Genomic DNA, 19,254 nt, shown 5'->3' with positions numbered 1-19,254 from the left:
TCTGACCCTGCGCGTCTCTTCAGCCCCAACACGTCTGACCCTGCGCGTCTCTTCAGCCCCAACACGTCTGACCCTGCGCGTCTCTTCAGCCCCAACACGTCTGACCCTGCGCGTCTCTTCAGCCCCAACACGTCTGACCCTGCGCGTCTCTTCAGCCCCAACACGTCTGACCCTGCGCGTCTCTTCAGCCCCAACACGTCTGACCCTGCGCGTCTCTTCAGCCCCAACACGTCTGACCCTGCGCGTCTCTTCAGCCCCAACACGTCTGACCCTGTGCGTCTCTTCAGCGTGTTGTGTACGTGGGAATGGGGTCCGCAATCAAATCGTTATTATAGGGCAGTTTTACTAAGGAAGGTGGGCAGGCTGGATGTAATGCAAATAGGTGGGCTCATCCTAAATATCAAAGAGCTGACGCCTCATTAGAAGTCAGCGAGTAACTTACTGGCCAAAGGGGAACGCCGCCTCCAGCCACAGTTTGGCCACTGTGTAAAATGTGCAGAAAACCAGAATGCGATTTGGAAATCTTATTGCCTCATTTTATCCCACAGGACAGAGGACACATCTGAATTTGAATGTTGGATATTTTTTCATTTTATATGAAAAAATTAACAAATTTGTGATATTAAAGGCAGCAGCACATCTGAGAAAGTTGTGCCTGGGCCTCGTCCACCACTGGGCCTCGTCCACTTTTTCTTTTTACAGTTTGTATACTTTGGGTAGGTGCAGAAGAGCATTGCTGGAGTTTTGGGAGAGAAATATTCTCCCCTTGTCTGATGTTTGACTCTCGCTGCTCTGTAGTTGCAGATTTCTGCCAGATGTTCCTGTTGGTGGAAGGTCCGCTGGCGCCACTTCATTACTGAACTCTCCTGTGAAGGATGCAGCATGGGGTTTACTATCGACTATCCAGTTTCTGATTTTCCTTAAGGCTGTGTGCCCACTATGCGTTTTTTTTAAGCATTTCCGCAGAGGCAATTTCGCCGCAGAAACGTTTAGAAAGTGCTTGGTAGAAGGCCTGCCGTGTTCCCCATTGATAATCCGTGCTGTGCACATGCTGCGGAAATTTCCACTGTGCATGATCATTGCGGAAAAATCCGCAGCATTACCAATTATTTTGCGTAATCGCGGCGTTTTCACCGCCATTGACTTGCATTGAATTCCATAATATCCGCATGACTACATGTGCGCATATGGATATTAAGCGATTCAATGTGCGGATGGTACCCGGGTGTGAAGGAGAGGAGACTCTCCTCCGGACCACCCCCACCTACCATAGAACCTGTAAAAAAAAAAAGAATAAAATAAAAAGAATACATTATACTTACCTTCTGATGGCCCCCTATGTCCTTAGCGCTGCATCCTGGCTCCTTGGTGACTTGCGATGGTCTAAAAGGACCTGCCACGATGTCATTTAGTCATGTGACGGGTCACACGACCGCTGACGTCGGCGGTCACATGACCTGTCACATGACTAAATGATGTCATGGAAGGTCCTTTTACACAACCGCGAGACACCGGGGAAACTGGACGCATCAGAGAAGGAGACTGGGGGCCATCGGAAGGTAAGTATGTTTTTATTTTTTTATACCATTTTTATTAGTTTAAAAAAAAAAAAAAAAAAAAAAACTTGGTCACACTATATCTGCCGGTTGCATGGATTTATATAGTGTGAACAAATTGTCAAGCACTTTCCAAGAGATGCTAAAATCGCTCGTCAACCCGCATGTGAAGAACGCTTGTCCCTTCAGAAAAAATGCACGCTCAATCCGCACGCGCACAATCCGCACGCGCTGTCCGCATGTGAAGAACGCTTGTCCCTGCAGAAAAAATGCACGCTCAATCCGCACGCACAATCCGCACGCGCTGTCCGCATGTGAAGAACGCATGTCCCTGCAGAAAAAACGCACGCTCAATCCGCACGCACAATCCGCACGCGCTGTCCGCATGTGAAGAACGCTTGTCCCTGCAGAAAAAACGCACGCGCACAATCCGCACGCACTGTCCGCATGTGAAGAACGCTTGTCCCTGCAGAAAAAACGCACGCACAATCCGCACGCGCTGTCCGCACGTGAAGAACGCTTGTCCCTGCAGAAAAACGCACGCTCAATCCGCATGCGCACAATCCGCACGCGCTGTCCGCATGTGAAGAACGCTTGTCCCTGCAGAAAAAACGCACGCTCAATCCGCACGCGCTTAATCTGCACGCGCACAATCCGCATGTGAAGAATGCTTGTCCCTGTAGAAAAAACGCACGCGCACAATCCGCACGCGCTGTCCGCATGTGAAGAACGCTTGTCCCTGCAGAAAAACGCACGCTCAATCCGCATGCGCTCAATCCGCACGCGCTGTCCGCATGTGAAGAACGCTTGTCCCTGCAGAAAAAACGCACGCTCAATCCGCACGCGCTTAATCTGCACGCGCACAATCCGCATGTGAAGAATGCTTGTCCCTGTAGAAAAAACGCACGCACAATCCGCACGCGCTGTCCGCACGCGAAGAACACTTGTCCCTGCAGAAAAAACGCACGCTCAATCCGCACGCGCACAATCCGCACGCGCTGTCCGCATGTGAAGAACACTTGTCCCTGCAGAAAAAACGCACGCTCAATCCGCACGCGCATAATCCGCACGCGCTGTCCGCATGTGAAGAACACTTGTTCCTGCAGAAAAAACGCACGCGCTGTCCGCACGCGAAGAACACTTGTCCCTGCAGAAAAAACGCACGGTCAATCCGCACGCGCACAATCCGCACGCGCTGTCCGCATGTGAAGAACGCTTGTCCCTGCAGAAAAAACGCACGCGCACAATCCGCACGCACAGTCCGCATGTGAAGAACGCTTGTCCCTGCAGAAAAAACGCACGCTCAATCTGCACGCGCTCAATCCGCACGCGCTCAATCCGCACGCGTTTTTTCTGCCAGGGAGATGCAGAAACGCTCATGAAACGTCCGGGGTATTTCTGCATGGTGGGCACAGAGCCGTTTTTCTGTAATTGTTCCACAGCTCGGTGACCTCCGACCATCGTTGTTTCTCCGAGATGCTGCTTCTTTTACACGCTTTATACTCAGTCATGTGACTTAATGAAAATTTACCCTTCAGGTTTTTTTTTTTTTTTTTTATTGCTACCACTTCACCAGCCCCTAATTAACCCTGTCATGACTACTCTGATATGTCGCAGCCTTCAGTTTCTAAATTTAGCCTAATTTTTTTCAAATGAAATGTCCAATGTCTCATCTGTCCTGTGTGATAGTATGGAGATTACAGACTTCCAGATCATCGCATTCTGGTTTAATTTACATTTTACACAGCGGCAAAACTATTTTGGAAATGGGATTATAGTTTACACACCAGATCCTGCCATCAGATGGGAGAGGAGAGATGAGGGTTACACGCCAGATCCTGCCATCAGATGGGAGAGGAGAGATGAGGGTTACACACCAGATCCTGCCATCAGATGGAGAGGAGAGATGAGGGTTACACACCAGATCCTGCCGTCAGATGGGAGAGGAGAGATGAGGGTTACACACCAGATCCTGCCGTCAGATGGGAGAGGAGAGATGAGGGTTACACACCAGATCCTGCCATCAGATGGAGAGGAGAGATGAGGATTACACACCAGATCCTGCCATCAGATGGAGAGGAGAGATGAGGGTTACACGCCAGATCCTGCCATCAGATGGAGCGGAGAGATGAGGGTTACACACCAGATCCTGCCGTCAGATGGGAGAGGAGAGATGAGGGTTACACGCCAGATCCTGCCATCAGATGGAGAGGAGAGATGAGTGTTACACACCAGATCCTGCCGTCAGATGGGAGAGGAGAGATGAGGGTTACACACCAGATCCTGCCGTCAGATGGGAGAGGAGAGATGAGGGTTACACGCCAGATCCTGCCATCAGATGGAGAGGAGAGATGAGGGTTACACACCAGATCCTGCCGTCAGATGGAGAGGAGAGATGAGGGTTACACACCAGATCCTGCCATCAGATGGAGAGGAGAGATGAGGGTTACACACCAGATCCTGCCGTCAGATGGGAGAGGAGAGATGAGGGTTACACACCAGATCCTGCCATCAGATGGAGAGGAGAGATGAGGGTTACACACCAGATCCTGCCGTCAGATGGGAGAGGAGAGATGAGGGTTACACGCCAGATCCTGCCGTCAGATGGGAGAGGAGAGATGAGGGTTACACACCAGATCCTGCCATCAGATGGAGAGGAGAGATGAGGGTTACACAACAGATCCTGCCATCAGATGCAAGAGGAGAGATGAGGGTTACACACCAGATCCTGCCATCAGATGGGAGAGGAGAGATGAGGGTTACACGCCAGATCCTGCCATCAGATGGGAGAGGAGAGATGAGGGTTACACAACAGATCCTGCCATCAGATGGAGAGGAGAGATGAGGGTTACACGCCAGATCCTGCCATCAGATGGAGAGGAGAGATGAGGGTTACACGCCAGATCCTGCCATCAGATGGAGAGGAGAGATGAGGGTTACACAACAGATCCTGCCATCAGATGCAAGAGGAGAGATGAGGGTTACACACCAGATCCTGCCATCAGATGGGAGAGGAGAGATGAGGGTTACACGCCAGATCCTGCCATCAGATGGAGAGGAGAGATGAGGGTTACACGCCAGTTCCTGCCATCAGATGGGAGAGGAGAGATGAGGGTTACACGCCAGATCCTGCCATCAGATGGAGAGGAGAGATGAGGGTTACACACCAGATCCTGCCATCAGATGGAAAGGAGAGATGAGGGTTACACGCCAGATCCTGCCATCAGATGGAGAGGAGAGATGAGGGTTACACGCCAGATCCTGCCATCAGATGGAGAGGAGAGATGAGGGTTACACTCCAGATCCTGCCATCAGATGGAAAGGAGAGATGAGGGTTACACGCCAGATCCTGCCATCAGATGGAGCGGAGAGATGAGGGTTACACACCAGATCCTGCCGTCAGATGGGAGAGGAGAGATGAGGGTTACACGCCAGATCCTGCCATCAGATGGAGAGGAGAGATGAGTGTTACACACCAGATCCTGCCGTCAGATGGGAGAGGAGAGATGAGGGTTACACAACAGATCCTGCCATCAGATGCAAGAGGAGAGATGAGGGTTACACACCAGATCCTGCCATCAGATGGGAGAGGAGAGATGAGGGTTACACACCAGATCCTGCCATCAAATGGGAGAGGAGAGATGAGGGTTACACAGCAGATCCTGCCATCAGATGGAAAGGAGAGATGAGGGTTACACGCCAGATCCTGCCATCAGATGGAGAGGAGAGATGAGGGTTACACGCCAGTTCCTGCCATCAGATGGGAGAGGAGAGATGAGGGTTACACGCCAGATCCTGCCATCAGATGGAGAGGAGAGATGAGGGTTACACACCAGATCCTGCCATCAGATGGAAAGGAGAGATGAGGGTTACACGCCAGATCCTGCCATCAGATGGAGAGGAGAGATGAGGGTTACACTCCAGATCCTGCCATCAGATGGAAAGGAGAGATGAGGGTTACACGCAGATCCTGCCATCAGATGGGAGAGGAGAGATGAGGGTTACACGCCAGATCCTGCCATCAGATGGGAGAGGAGAGATGATAGTTACACGCCAGATCCTGCCATCAGATGGGAGAGGAGAGATGAGGGTTACACACCAGATCCTGCCATCAGATGGAGAGGAGAGATGAGGGTTACACACCAGATCCTGCTATCAGATGGAGAGGAGAGACGAGGGTTACACACCAGATCCTGCCATCAGATGGGAGAGGAGAGATGAGGGTTACACACCAGATCCTGCCATCAGATGGAGAGGAGAGATGAGGGTTACACGCCAGATCATGCCATCTGATGGAGAGGAGAGATGAGGGTTACACACCAGATCCTGCCATCAGATGAGACAGGAGAGATGAGGGTTACACACCAGATCCTGCCATCAGATGCAAGAGGAGAGATGAGGGTTACACGCCAGATCCTGCCATCAGATGGGAGAGGAGAGATGAGGGTTACACACCAGATCCTGCCATCAGATGGGAGAGGAGAGATGAGGGTTACACGCCAGATCCTGCCATCAGATGGAGAGGAGAGATGAGTGTTACATACCAGATCCTGCCATCAGATGGAGAGGAGAGATGAGGGTTACACACCAGATCCTGCCATCAGATGGGGAGGAGAGATGAGGGTTACACACCAGATCCTGCCGTCAGATGCAAGAGGAGAGATGAGGATTACACACCAGATCCTGCCATCAGATGTAGAGGAGAGATGAGGGTTACACACCAGATCCTGCCATCAGATGGAGAGGAGAGATGAGGGTTACACAGCAGATCCTGCCATCAGATGGAGAGGAGAGATGAGGGTTACACGCCAGATCCTGCCATCAGATGGAGAGGAGAGATGAGGTTACACACCAGATCCTGCCATCAGATGGAGAGGAGAGATGAGGGTTACACGCCAGATCATGCCATCTGATGGAGAGGAGAGATGAGGGTTACACACCAGATCCTGCCATCAGATGGGACAGGAGAGATGAGGGTTACACACCAGATCCTGCCATCAGATGCAAGAGGAGAGATGAGGGTTACACGCCAGATCCTGCCATCAGATGGAGAGGAGAGATGAGGGTTACACGCCAGATCCTGCCATCAGATGGAAGAGGAGAGATGAGGGTTACACACAAGATCCTGCCATCAGATGGGAGAGGAGAGATGAGGGTTACACGCCAGATCCTGCCATCAGATGGAGAGGAGAGATGAGGATTACACGCCAGATCCTGCCATCAGATGGAGAGGAGAGATGAGGGTTACACGCCAGATCCTGCCATCAGATGGAGAGGAGAGATGAGGGTTACACGCCAGATCCTGCCATCAAATGGAGAGGAGAGATGAGGGTTACACGCCAGATCCTGCCATCAGATGGAGAGGAGAGATGAGGGTTACACACCAGATCCTGCCGTCAGATGGGAGAGGAGAGATGAGGGTTACACACCAGATCCTGCCGTCAGATGGAGAGGAGAGATGAGGGTTACTCACCAGATCCTGCCATCAGATGGAGAGGAGAGATGAGAGTTACACGCCAGATCCTGCCGTCAGATGGAGAGGAGAGATGAGGGTTACACACCAGATCCTGCCGTCAGATGGGAGAGGAGAGATGAGGGTTACACAACAGATCCTGCCGTCAGATGGAGAGGAGAGATGAGGGTTACACACCAGATCCTGCCGTCAGATGGAGAGGAGAGATGAGGGTTACACACCAGATCCTGCCGTCAGATGGAGAGGAGAGATGAGGGTTACACGCCAGATCCTGCCGTCAGATGGGAGAGGAGAGATGAGGGTTACACGCCAGATCCTGCCATCAGATGGAGAGGAGAGATGAGGGTTACACACCAGATCCTGCCGTCAGATGGAGAGGAGAGATGAGGGTTACACACCAGATCCTGCCGTCAGATGGAGAGGAGAGATGAGGGTTACACACCAGATCCTGCCGTCAGATGGAGAGGAGAGATGAGGGTTACACACCAGATCCTGCCGTCAGATGGGAGAGGAGAGATGAGGGTTACACGCCAGATCCTGCCGTCAGATGGAGAGGAGAGATGAGGGTTACACGCCAGATCCTGCCATCAGATGGGAGAGGAGAGATGAGGGTTACACCCCAGATCCTGCCATCAGATGGGAATGGAGAGATGAGGGTTACACCCCAGATCCTGCCATCAGATGGGAATGGAGAGATGAGGGTTACACTCCAGATCCTGCCATCTGATGGAGAGGAGAGATGAGGGTTACACGCCAGATCCTGCCATCAGATGGGAGAGGAGAGATGAGGGTTACACGCCAGATCCTTTCATCAGATGGAGAGGAGAGATGAGGGTTACACACCAGATCCTGCCGTCAGATGGAGAGGAGAGATGAGGGTTACACACCAGATCCTGCCATCAGATGGAGAGGAGAGATGAGGGTTACACACCAGATCCTGCCATCAGATGGGAGAGGAGAGATGAGGGTTACACGCCAGATCCTGCCATCAGATGGAGAGGAGAGATGAGGGTTACACACCAGATCCTGCTATCAGATGGAGAGGAGAGATGAGGGTTACACGCCAGATCCTGCCATCAGATGGGAGAGGAGAGATGAGGGTTACACACCAGATCCTGCCATCAGATGGGAGAGGAGAGATGAGGGTTACACACCAGATCCTGCCATCAGATGGGAGAGGAGAGATGAGGGTTACACACCAGATCCTGCCATCAGATGGGAGAGGAGAGATGAGGGTTACACACCAGATCCTGCCATCAGATGGGAGAGGAGAGATGAGGGTTACACACCAGATCCTGCCATCAGATGGGAGAGGAGAGATGAGGGTTACACACCAGATCCTGCCATCAGATGGGAGAGGAGAGATGAGGGTTACACACCAGATCCTGCCATCAGATGGGAGAGGAGAGATGAGGGTTACACACCAGATCCTGCCATCAGATGGGAGAGGAGAGATGAGGGTTACACACCAGATCCTGCCATCAGATGGGAGAGGAGAGATGAGGGTTACACACCAGATCCTGCCATCAGATGGGAGAGGAGAGATGAGGATTACACACCAGATCCTGCCATCAGATGGAGAGGAGAGATGAGGGTTACACGCCAGATCATGCCATCTGATGGAGAGGAGAGATGAGGGTTACACACCAGATCCTGCCATCAGATGAGACAGGAGAGATGAGGGTTACACACCAGATCCTGCCATCAGATGCAAGAGGAGAGATGAGGGTTACACGCCAGATCCTGCCATCAGATGGGAGAGGAGAGATGAGGGTTACACACCAGATCCTGCCATCAGATGGGAGAGGAGAGATGAGGGTTACACGCCAGATCCTGCCATCAGATGGAGAGGAGAGATGAGTGTTACATACCAGATCCTGCCATCAGATGGAGAGGAGAGATGAGGGTTACACGCCAGATCCTGCCATCAGATGGAGAGGAGAGATGAGGGTTACACACCAGATCCTGCCGTCAGATGGAGAGGAGAGATGAGGGTTACACACCAGATCCTGCCATCAGATGGGGAGGAGAGATGAGGGTTACACACCAGATCCTGCCGTCAGATGCAAGAGGAGAGATGAGGATTACACACCAGATCCTGCCATCAGATGTAGAGGAGAGATGAGGGTTACACACCAGATCCTGCCATCAGATGGAGAGGAGAGATGAGGGTTACACAGCAGATCCTGCCATCAGATGGAGAGGAGAGATGAGGGTTACACGCCAGATCCTGCCATCAGATGGAGAGGAGAGATGAGGTTACACACCAGATCCTGCCATCAGATGGAGAGGAGAGATGAGGGTTACACGCCAGATCATGCCATCTGATGGAGAGGAGAGATGAGGGTTACACACCAGATCCTGCCATCAGATGGGACAGGAGAGATGAGGGTTACACACCAGATCCTGCCATCAGATGCAAGAGGAGAGATGAGGGTTACACGCCAGATCCTGCCATCAGATGGAGAGGAGAGATGAGGGTTACACGCCAGATCCTGCCATCAGATGGAAGAGGAGAGATGAGGGTTACACACAAGATCCTGCCATCAGATGGGAGAGGAGAGATGAGGGTTACACGCCAGATCCTGCCATCAGATGGAGAGGAGAGATGAGGATTACACGCCAGATCCTGCCATCAGATGGAGAGGAGAGATGAGGGTTACACGCCAGATCCTGCCATCAGATGGAGAGGAGAGATGAGGGTTACACGCCAGATCCTGCCATCAAATGGAGAGGAGAGATGAGGGTTACACGCCAGATCCTGCCATCAGATGGAGAGGAGAGATGAGGGTTACACACCAGATCCTGCCGTCAGATGGGAGAGGAGAGATGAGGGTTACACACCAGATCCTGCCGTCAGATGGAGAGGAGAGATGAGGGTTACTCACCAGATCCTGCCATCAGATGGAGAGGAGAGATGAGAGTTACACGCCAGATCCTGCCGTCAGATGGAGAGGAGAGATGAGGGTTACACACCAGATCCTGCCGTCAGATGGGAGAGGAGAGATGAGGGTTACACAACAGATCCTGCCGTCAGATGGAGAGGAGAGATGAGGGTTACACACCAGATCCTGCCGTCAGATGGAGAGGAGACATGAGGGTTACACACCAGATCCTGCCGTCAGATGGAGAGGAGAGATGAGGGTTACACGCCAGATCCTGCCGTCAGATGGGAGAGGAGAGATGAGGGTTACACGCCAGATCCTGCCATCAGATGGAGAGGAGAGATGAGGGTTACACACCAGATCCTGCCGTCAGATGGAGAGGAGAGATGAGGGTTACACACCAGATCCTGCCGTCAGATGGAGAGGAGAGATGAGGGTTACACACCAGATCCTGCCGTCAGATGGAGAGGAGAGATGAGGGTTACACACCAGATCCTGCCGTCAGATGGGAGAGGAGAGATGAGGGTTACACGCCAGATCCTGCCGTCAGATGGAGAGGAGAGATGAGGGTTACACGCCAGATCCTGCCATCAGATGGGAGAGGAGAGATGAGGGTTACACACCAGATCCTGCCATCAGATGGGAATGGAGAGATGAGGGTTACACTCCAGATCCTGCCATCTGATGGAGAGGAGAGATGAGGGTTACACACCAGATCCTGCCATCAGATGGGAGAGGAGAGATGAGGGTTACACGCCAGATCCTGCCATCAGATGGAGAGGAGAGATGAGGGTTACACACCAGATCCTGCCGTCAGATGGAGAGGAGAGATGAGGGTTACACACCAGATCCTGCCATCAGATGGAGAGGAGAGATGAGGGTTACACACCAGATCCTGCCATCAGATGGGAGAGGAGAGATGAGGGTTACACGCCAGATCCTGCCATCAGATGGAGAGGAGAGATGAGGGTTACACGCCAGATCCTGCTATCAGATGGAGAGGAGAGATGAGGGTTACACGCCAGATCCTGCCATCAGATGGGAGAGGAGAGATGAGGGTTACACACCAGATCCTGCCATCAGATGGGAGAGGAGAGATGAGGGTTACACACCAGATCCTGCCATCAGATGGGAGAGGAGAGATGAGGGTTACACACCAGATCCTGCCATCAGATGGGAGAGGAGAGATGAGGGTTACACACCAGATCCTGCCATCAGATGGGAGAGGAGAGATGAGGGTTACACACCAGATCCTGCCATCAGATGGGAGAGGAGAGATGAGGGTTACACACCAGATCCTGCCATCAGATGGGAGAGGAGAGATGAGGGTTACACACCAGATCCTGCCATCAGATGGGAGAGGAGAGATGAGGGTTACACACCAGATCCTGCCATCAGATGGGAGAGGAGAGATGAGGGTTACACACCAGATCCTGCCATCAGATGGGAGAGGAGAGATGAGGATTACACACCAGATCCTGCCATCAGATGGAGAGGAGAGATGAGGGTTACACACCAGATCCTGCCATCAGATGGAGAGGAGAGATGAGGGTTACACACCAGATCCTGCCATCAGATGGAGAGGAGAGATGAGGGTTACACACCAGATCCTGCCATCAGATGGAGAGGAGAGATGAGGGTTACACACCAGATCCTGCCGTCAGATGCAAGAGGAGAGATGAGGATTACACACCAGATCCTGCCATCAGATGGAGAGGAGAGATGAGGATTACATACCAGATCCTGCCATCAGATGTAGAGGAGAGATGAGGGTTACACGCCAGATCCTGCCATCAGATGGAGAGGAGAGATGAGGGTTACACGCCAGATCCTGCCATCAGATGGAGAGGAGAGATGAGGGTTACACACGAGATCCTGCCGTCAAATGGAGAAGAGATATTGATCCAATCAAGTAAACCTTAGACTCTTAGACCCGACAGATTCCTGAAGCCCAGAGTCTTCTGTCACCAATCTCATGTAACAGGGAAGTTCCCCCATAAAGTCTAGTTCCTCGACACTGGTCTCTCCAGTATGGTCTGGCTTCTCAGTTGGTGGAGTAGCCCCTCTACTAGTCCTGGTCCCAGCTTTATATTCTTTTCTTGATGTTTTATACAAATGTTGGAAGCCAGTATCGGCCACCATTCCTCTTCCCGTAGGAGTTGTCTCCCGGTGAATGGCATATTCCTGTTTTCCTATATGGTCAGTATATGTCTTGTTTGTGACCGGGTCTTCTGATATGAATGCTGAGGATGAGCAGAATGATTGGCCTTCAGAGCAGGGAATTGTGGGAGCATTCAGTGATGGCGTGTGATCACCCAGACCATACTAATCGTGGTTGTGTTTTGTACAGATGGAGTATAAGAAGGCGGTGAGCAGTAACCAGTGGCACCGGAGGCTGGAGTTCCCGGGAGGAGAGACTATTGTGATGCACAACCCTAAGGTGTGTAATACCTGCCTATCCCTGCCACCATCTCTTCCCATCGTCATGAGTCAACTGACCTGCTGCAAAACTGTGCCAATCCCAGCACGACAGGCGAGCCCCAACGTGCCGTCATAGGCATATAATAGGCTAGGAGGATATAACAGTGTCATCGACAGCAGGAGCACATAATGCTGCACACAGAAGTTGTAGTTCTGCCTCTGGTAACGTTCAGGGGGAGCAGACATATTAGACTGGCGGGCCATATGGCGGGTCATATATAACCCCTATCTCTATCACATGTATCCTGCACAAGAGGGGGCACCTACCATGGGTTATGGTGGAAGCTGAGAGGGGGCACCTACCATGGGTTATGGTGGAAGCTGAGAGGGGGCACCTACCATGGGTTATGGTGGAAGCTGAGAGGGGGCACCTACCATGGGTTATGGTGGAAGCTGAGAGGGGGCACCTACCATGGGTTATGGTGGAAGCTGAGACGCTGCGGGGACAATCGGGGCTATATTACACTAGTTACAGACTCCATATGATAAAACCTTTGCAGACGTAGGTCTATTGTTTTTTCCTCTCCAGAAGTCGGCTGATGGCTGTTCTTCTTTTTGGGCTCGTTCCTCAGTCTTTCTGTACTGACGTGTCTCTTTGTCAGTCATGTATACACACATTGTCTGATGGACACAGCTGCAGCACGTGAACTATGGGGGATATACAGTACAGACCAAAAGTTTGGACACACCTTCTCATTTAAAGATTCTTCTGTATTTTCATGACTATGAAAATTGTACATTCACACTGAAGGCATCAAAACTATGAATTATCACATGTGGAATTATATACTTAACCAAAAAGTGTGAAACAACTGAAAATATGTCTTATATTCTAGGGTCTTCACAGTAGCCACCTTTTGCTTTGATGACTGCTTTGCACACTCTTGGCATTCTCTTGATGAGCTTCAAGAGGTAGTCACTGGAAATGGTCTTCACTTCACAGGTGTGCCCTGTCAGGTTTAATAAGTGGGATTTCTTGCCTTATAAATGGGGTTGGGACCATCAGTTGTGTTGTGCAGAAGTCAGGTGGATACACAGCTGATAGTCCTACTGAATAGACTGTTAGAATTTGTGTTATGGCAAGAAAAAAGCAGCTAAGTAAAGAAAAACGAGTGGCCATCATTACTTTAATAAACGAAGGTCAGTCAGTCCGAAAAATTGGGCAAACTTTGAAAGTGTCCCCAAGTGCAGTTGCAAAAAACATCAAACGCTACAAAGAAACTGGCTCACATGAGGACCGCCCCAGGAAAGGAAGACCAAGAGTCACCTCTGCTTCTGAGGATAAGTTTATCCGAGTCACCAGCCTCAGAAATCGCAGGTTAACAGCAGCTCAGATTAGAGACCAGGTCAATGCCACACAGAGTTCTAGCAGCAGACACATCTCTACAACAACTGTTAAGAGGAGACTTTGTGCAGCAGGCCTTCATGGTAAAATAGCTGCTAGGAAACCACTGCTAAGGACAGGCAACAAGCAGAAGAGACTTGTTTGGGCTAAAGAACACAAGGAATGGACATTAGACCAGTGGAAATCTGTGCTTTGGTCTGATGACTCCAAATTTGAGATCTTTGGTTCCAAACACCGTGTCTTTGTGCGACGCAGAAAAGGTGAATGGATGGACTCTACATGCCTGGTTCCCACCGTGAAGCATGGAGGAGGAGGTGTGATGGTGTGGGGGGCTGTGCTGGTGACACTGTTGGGGATTTATTCAAAAATTTTTTTTGAATCAGATATTTTTTATTAACATATTTTTCAACATTACAAATAAACAACAGTGAGACATCACCAAACTGGTAGTGCCTCTCAAAACCCACCCATTCCCCTTCCCCCTACCCAGTACAACCCCAAGAACCATATGACAAGAGCAAATTTTGTTATTACAGACCGTGTACTATCATATAGCTTATTTGACCGTTAAGGCATTGATAAACTGATCCAAGTATATATAGCATAGCATCCGACAATCAGCAATTAGTTATACAGAATATGGGAGACCACAACATTTCAATCTCAAGTGATATTTAAATTAGACATGACATAATGACCATGAAACGTGCTCCATTTACCCCAGATTTTGTCAAATTTCCGTATAGCCTTCCGTTTTTTGTACACTCCCTCTTCTAATCTCAATAAAAGACGCATTCTATCCAGGAATTCTTGGAACCTGAGAGGGGAGGGATCCAGCCAATGTGCAGCTATAAGCTTTCTGACCTGGGATCCAGCCAATGTGCAGCTATAAGCTTTCTGACCTGGGATCCAGCCAATGTGCGGCTATAAGCTTTCTGACCTGGGATCCAGCCAATGTGCGGCTATAAGCTTTCTGACCTGGGATCCAGCCAATGTGCGGCTAGAAGCTTTCTGACCTGGGATCCAGCCAATGTGCGGCTATAAGCTTTCTGACCTGGGATCCAGCCAATGTGCGGCTATAAGCTTTCTGACCTGGGATCCAGCCAATGTGCGGCTAGAAGCTTTCTGACCTGGGATCCAGCCAATGTGCGGCTAGAAGCTTTCTGACCTGGGATCCAGCCAATGTGCGGCTAGAAGCTTTCTGACCTGGGATCCAGCCAATGTGCGGCTATAAGCTTTCTGACCTGGGATCCAGCCAATGTGCGGCTAGAAGCTTTCTGACCTGGGATCCAGCCAATGTGCGGCTAGAAGCTTTCTGACCTGGGATCCAGCCAATGTGCGGCTAGAAGCTTTCTGACCTGGGATCCAGCCAATGTGCGGCTAGAAGCTTTCTGACCTGGGATCCAGCCAATGTGCGGCTAGAAGCTTTCTGACCTGGGATCCAGCCAATGTGCGGCTAGAAGCTTTCTGACCTGGGATCCAGCCAATGTGCGGCTAGAAGCTTTCTGACCTGGGATCCAGCCAATGTGCGGCTAGAAGCTTTCTGACCTGGGATCCAGCTAATGTGCGGCTAGAAGCTTTCTGACCTGGGATCCAGCCAATGTGCGGCTAGAAGCTTTCTGACCTGGGATCCAGCCAATGTGCGGCTAGAAGCTTTCTGACCTGGGATCCAGCCAATGTGCGGCTAGAAGCTTTCTGACCTGGGATCCAGCCAATGTGCGGCTAGAAGCTTTCTGACCTGGGATCCAGCCAATGTGCGGCTAGAAGCTTTCTGACCTGGGATCCAGCCAATGTGCGGCTAGAAGCTTTCTGACCTGGGATCCAGCCAATGTGCGGCTAGAAGCTTTCTGACCTGGGATCCAGCCAATGTGCGGCTAGAAGCTTTCTGACCTGGGATCCAGCCAATGTGCGGCTAGAAGCTTTCTGACCTGGTATAGAGTCCTCTTAATAGCTATTATTTCATCCTCTTCACATCCTATTATTTCTACATGGCCTAATACACACACTTTAGAATATAGGGGTAAATTACACTCAAACACCATATTAATATATTGCACACACTCATTCCAGAATACAGCGACCCTCCTACACGTCCACATCATATGCATAAGATCTGCTCCTTCCTCTCCACATTTCGGACACATACTGTCATTCCTTACCCCAATGCGCTGTAGAAATTTGGGGGTTCTATATACTCTATGTAATAAATACAACTGTGAGAGTCTATGTGCCTCACATGTAGATAATGTCGGGACACTCTCCACCACATCTTCCCACTCCTCTGAGGATATAGTACCAATGTCGCGTTCCCACCTCTCCTTGACATTTAAGGGTCTGTCCCACTGAAATTGCTGCATAAGTATCCCATAAATTCTGGATATCATTCCCTTCCCACCTCTATGGCATAATAATGTGTTAAACAGTAGATGATGTTGGATTTTACTCTGCATATGTCGTGGCTGTACAAACCATGCGTGCCTCAATTGGAGATAAAAGTAGAAACTGGTTTGTGGGACACAATATTCGTCTTTTATCTGTTGGAACGATTTAAGTATTTCCCCTTCTAATATTTGCGCCACATTAGTTATTCCCAATTTTTCCCATATTCCGAATCCTTTCAATTTATGGATCTCTGGAAGGCCCGCATTATGCCACAGCGGAGTAAACGGGGTGAAGCCTTTCATTCCCAACAGCAGTTTGATTTTCTGCCACGTTTTCCCCATAAGTGTTAGGGTCGGGAGGTGTCTCCTAGCATCCCACCTTGAGATTCCTGTTTCTAAAAAGGAGGTAATTGGCAGATTGTGTGAGAGTAGACGTATCAGTTTATCCAGGTTCCCCTGAACCAACCCCAGCTGTTGAGTCTGAGAGGCCAGAAAGTATATCCATGGATTAGGTGCGGCTAGTCCCCCCTGATCTTTAGGCCTTTGAAGTGTATTCAAACTAATTCTGGCCACCCCTTTTTTCCAGATCAACTCCCGAAACAATGCCTGAAACTTATAAAATATTCTCCTGGGGATCCAGACAGGTGAATTATGAAGGATATATAATAATTGGGGCATTAACACTATTTTAATTAGATTAGTTCGACCTACCATTGATAGGGGAAGTTTACTCCAAGTATTGGCCTTTTGTTGAAACTTGGCAAGCAGCTCAAGTAAATTTAAAGGAATATAATCTCCGATAGATGCGGTCACTCTAACTCCGAGATATTTGAATTCCCGCACAACCTTCAAGCTGGTACTCCCTACCTTCGTATTCTGAGACAAACCATGAACCGGCATAAGGACTGATTTGTCCTAATTAATCCGCAAGCCAGAATAATCTCCAAACTCCGTTATTAGATTCATAGCCGCCATCAGAGATTGCTCCGTGTCACCCAGAAACAGAAGGTCGTCAGCATATAGGGCCACCCGCTCCTCCAGTGTTTTGTAGCGGAAACCCTGAATTTCACTGCTGGAAGAAAGCTTAACAGCCAATGGCTCCACAGCCAGGGCGAATAGTAGGGGGGACAACGGGCAGCCTTGACGCGTGCCCCTGCCCATTTCAATGTTACCAGAAAGATTGCCATTAATTCTAATTGAGCTACCGGATTGTTATATAGAAGTTGCACCCAGGCTCGAAATTCAGCACCAAATCCCATCTTTCTCAAAACAGCCCATAAGTACTCCCACTCGACACTATCAAAAGCCTTAGCGGCATCAAGCGATAGCACTGCCCTACCACCCACATTGTGCGGCTGCATTTGTAGGTTAAGGAACAGCCGACGCAGATTAATTGCCATTGACTTGGCCGGTATAAACCCAGTCTGGTCTTCTGCAATCAGGTGCGTAATAACCGCCCCTAATCTGGTAGCCAAGACCTTAGCTAGAATTTTAACATCTACCGAGAGTAAGGATATTGGCCTATATGATTCGGGGTTTAGTGCATCCTTTCCAGGTTTAAGCAAAAGAACTATGTTAGCCTCCCTCATTGAAGTCGGCAAGGCCCCCCCCTCCCTCGCTTCCTTAAAGACTTCCAGTAACCTGGGAAGTAAAAACCCCCCCAGCCGCCTTATAAATTTCCGCGGGGATCCCGTCAGCACCAGGGGCTTTGTTATTCTGAAAATCTTTTAAAGCTTCCTGCATCTCCTCCAGGGTGATTGGTGCATCTAGTTGCTCTCTCTGGCTATCTGTTAGACATGGCATTTGCATATCATGAAGGTATAGATCTATGTCCCTTTGCTCCTTAGTCAGTTTGGACGCATATAATTGTCTGTAGAACTGAAAAAATTCTTCCATTATATCCTTTGAGTCAGTAATTACCGCACCCCTAGTATCCCTGATAGGTGCAATCATAGGAGCCCCAGTCTGGGCCTTGGCTATAGTGGCCAGCACGTGCCCTGCACTCTCTCCCTCCACATAAAACTGCTGTTTAAGAAAGAATCGTTTATGTTCTGCTTGTTTCAATGTATGGTCATTTAGTGTATCCTGTGCCCGTATCCAGTGTTCCCTGTTCTCTATAATTGGAGACTCAACATACCTCTGTTCCAGTATGTCTACTTCCCTCCGCAGCTCCTGAAGACGAGCCCTGTTTCTGGATTTAACCACGGAAATCTCCTTAATCAGGATCCCCCTTAAGAACGCCTTCATGGCTTCCCATACCGTATCTAAAGGAGCAGAGCCTTTATTGTCTTTAAAGAAATGATCTAATTTACCTGCTAAATCCACCTGTTCCCCAAACACGTCCAGCCAGTAGGGGTTAAACCTCCACAGTGCCCTTCTGTTTATGGTGCCAGGATCGACCCCCAGAACAACCAATAATGGGGAATGATCAGATAACAATCTCGTGCAGTATTCTACTTTAGTAACTAGAGGAACCAGATGACTATTTCCCAGAGCCAGGTCCATTCTGGACAGAGAGGAATAGGATGCTGAATAACACGAATACTGCTTAACATTAGGGAATCGAGCCCGCCACACATCCACCAGATTGATTTCCTGCAGGACCCTTGCCAACGATGTCTCTTGAGCAGCCCCTCCCCCCACATTACCCCTATACTTATCAAGCTCAGCGTGTAGATACATATTAAAATCACCGATAACTAACAGGGGTATGGTAGAAAATTCCGTTATCCACGGGAATAGTTGTCGCAGAGTCTGTATAGAGAAAGGTGGAGGAACATATAGAGCGATTAGGCAAACTCTAAGCCCAGCCACTCTGCACACTAGACATACATACCTACCCTCTGTCACATTCTAAGCCCAGCCACTCTGCACACTAGACATGCATACCTACCCTCTGTCACATTCTAAGCCCAGCCACTCTGCACACTAGACACACATACCTACCCTCTGTCACATTCTAAGCCCAGCCACTCTGCACACTAGACACACATACCTACCCTCTGTCACATTCTAAGCCCAGCCACTCTGCACACTAGACACACATACCTACCCTCTGTCACATTCTAAGCCCAGCCACTCTGCACACTAGACATACATACCTACCCTCTGTCACATTCTAAGCCCAGCCACT

The 19,254-nt window shown here is 50.0% G+C and overlaps 1 protein-coding gene across 1 annotated transcript in view; it reads left to right on the top strand.

Annotated features, from left to right (window-relative positions):
• Positions 1-19,254, top strand: part of SEC23IP (SEC23 interacting protein) — a 208,178-nt gene that overhangs the window by 51,728 nt on the left and 137,196 nt on the right. The window contains exon 5 of the mRNA XM_073684597.1: positions 12,265-12,354. Within this exon, the coding sequence (XP_073540698.1) occupies positions 12,265-12,354 (90 nt within the window). The remainder of the gene's footprint in view (positions 1-12,264; positions 12,355-19,254) is intronic.

The sequence above is a fragment of the Phyllobates terribilis genome, unplaced genomic scaffold (assembly GCF_046119375.1).
Source record: "Phyllobates terribilis strain yellow unplaced genomic scaffold, ASM4611937v1 Scaffold_5__5_contigs__length_657084704, whole genome shotgun sequence".
Classification (NCBI taxonomy): Eukaryota; Metazoa; Chordata; class Amphibia; order Anura; family Dendrobatidae; genus Phyllobates; species Phyllobates terribilis.
This window is presented reverse-complemented; position numbering and strand designations above follow the sequence as displayed.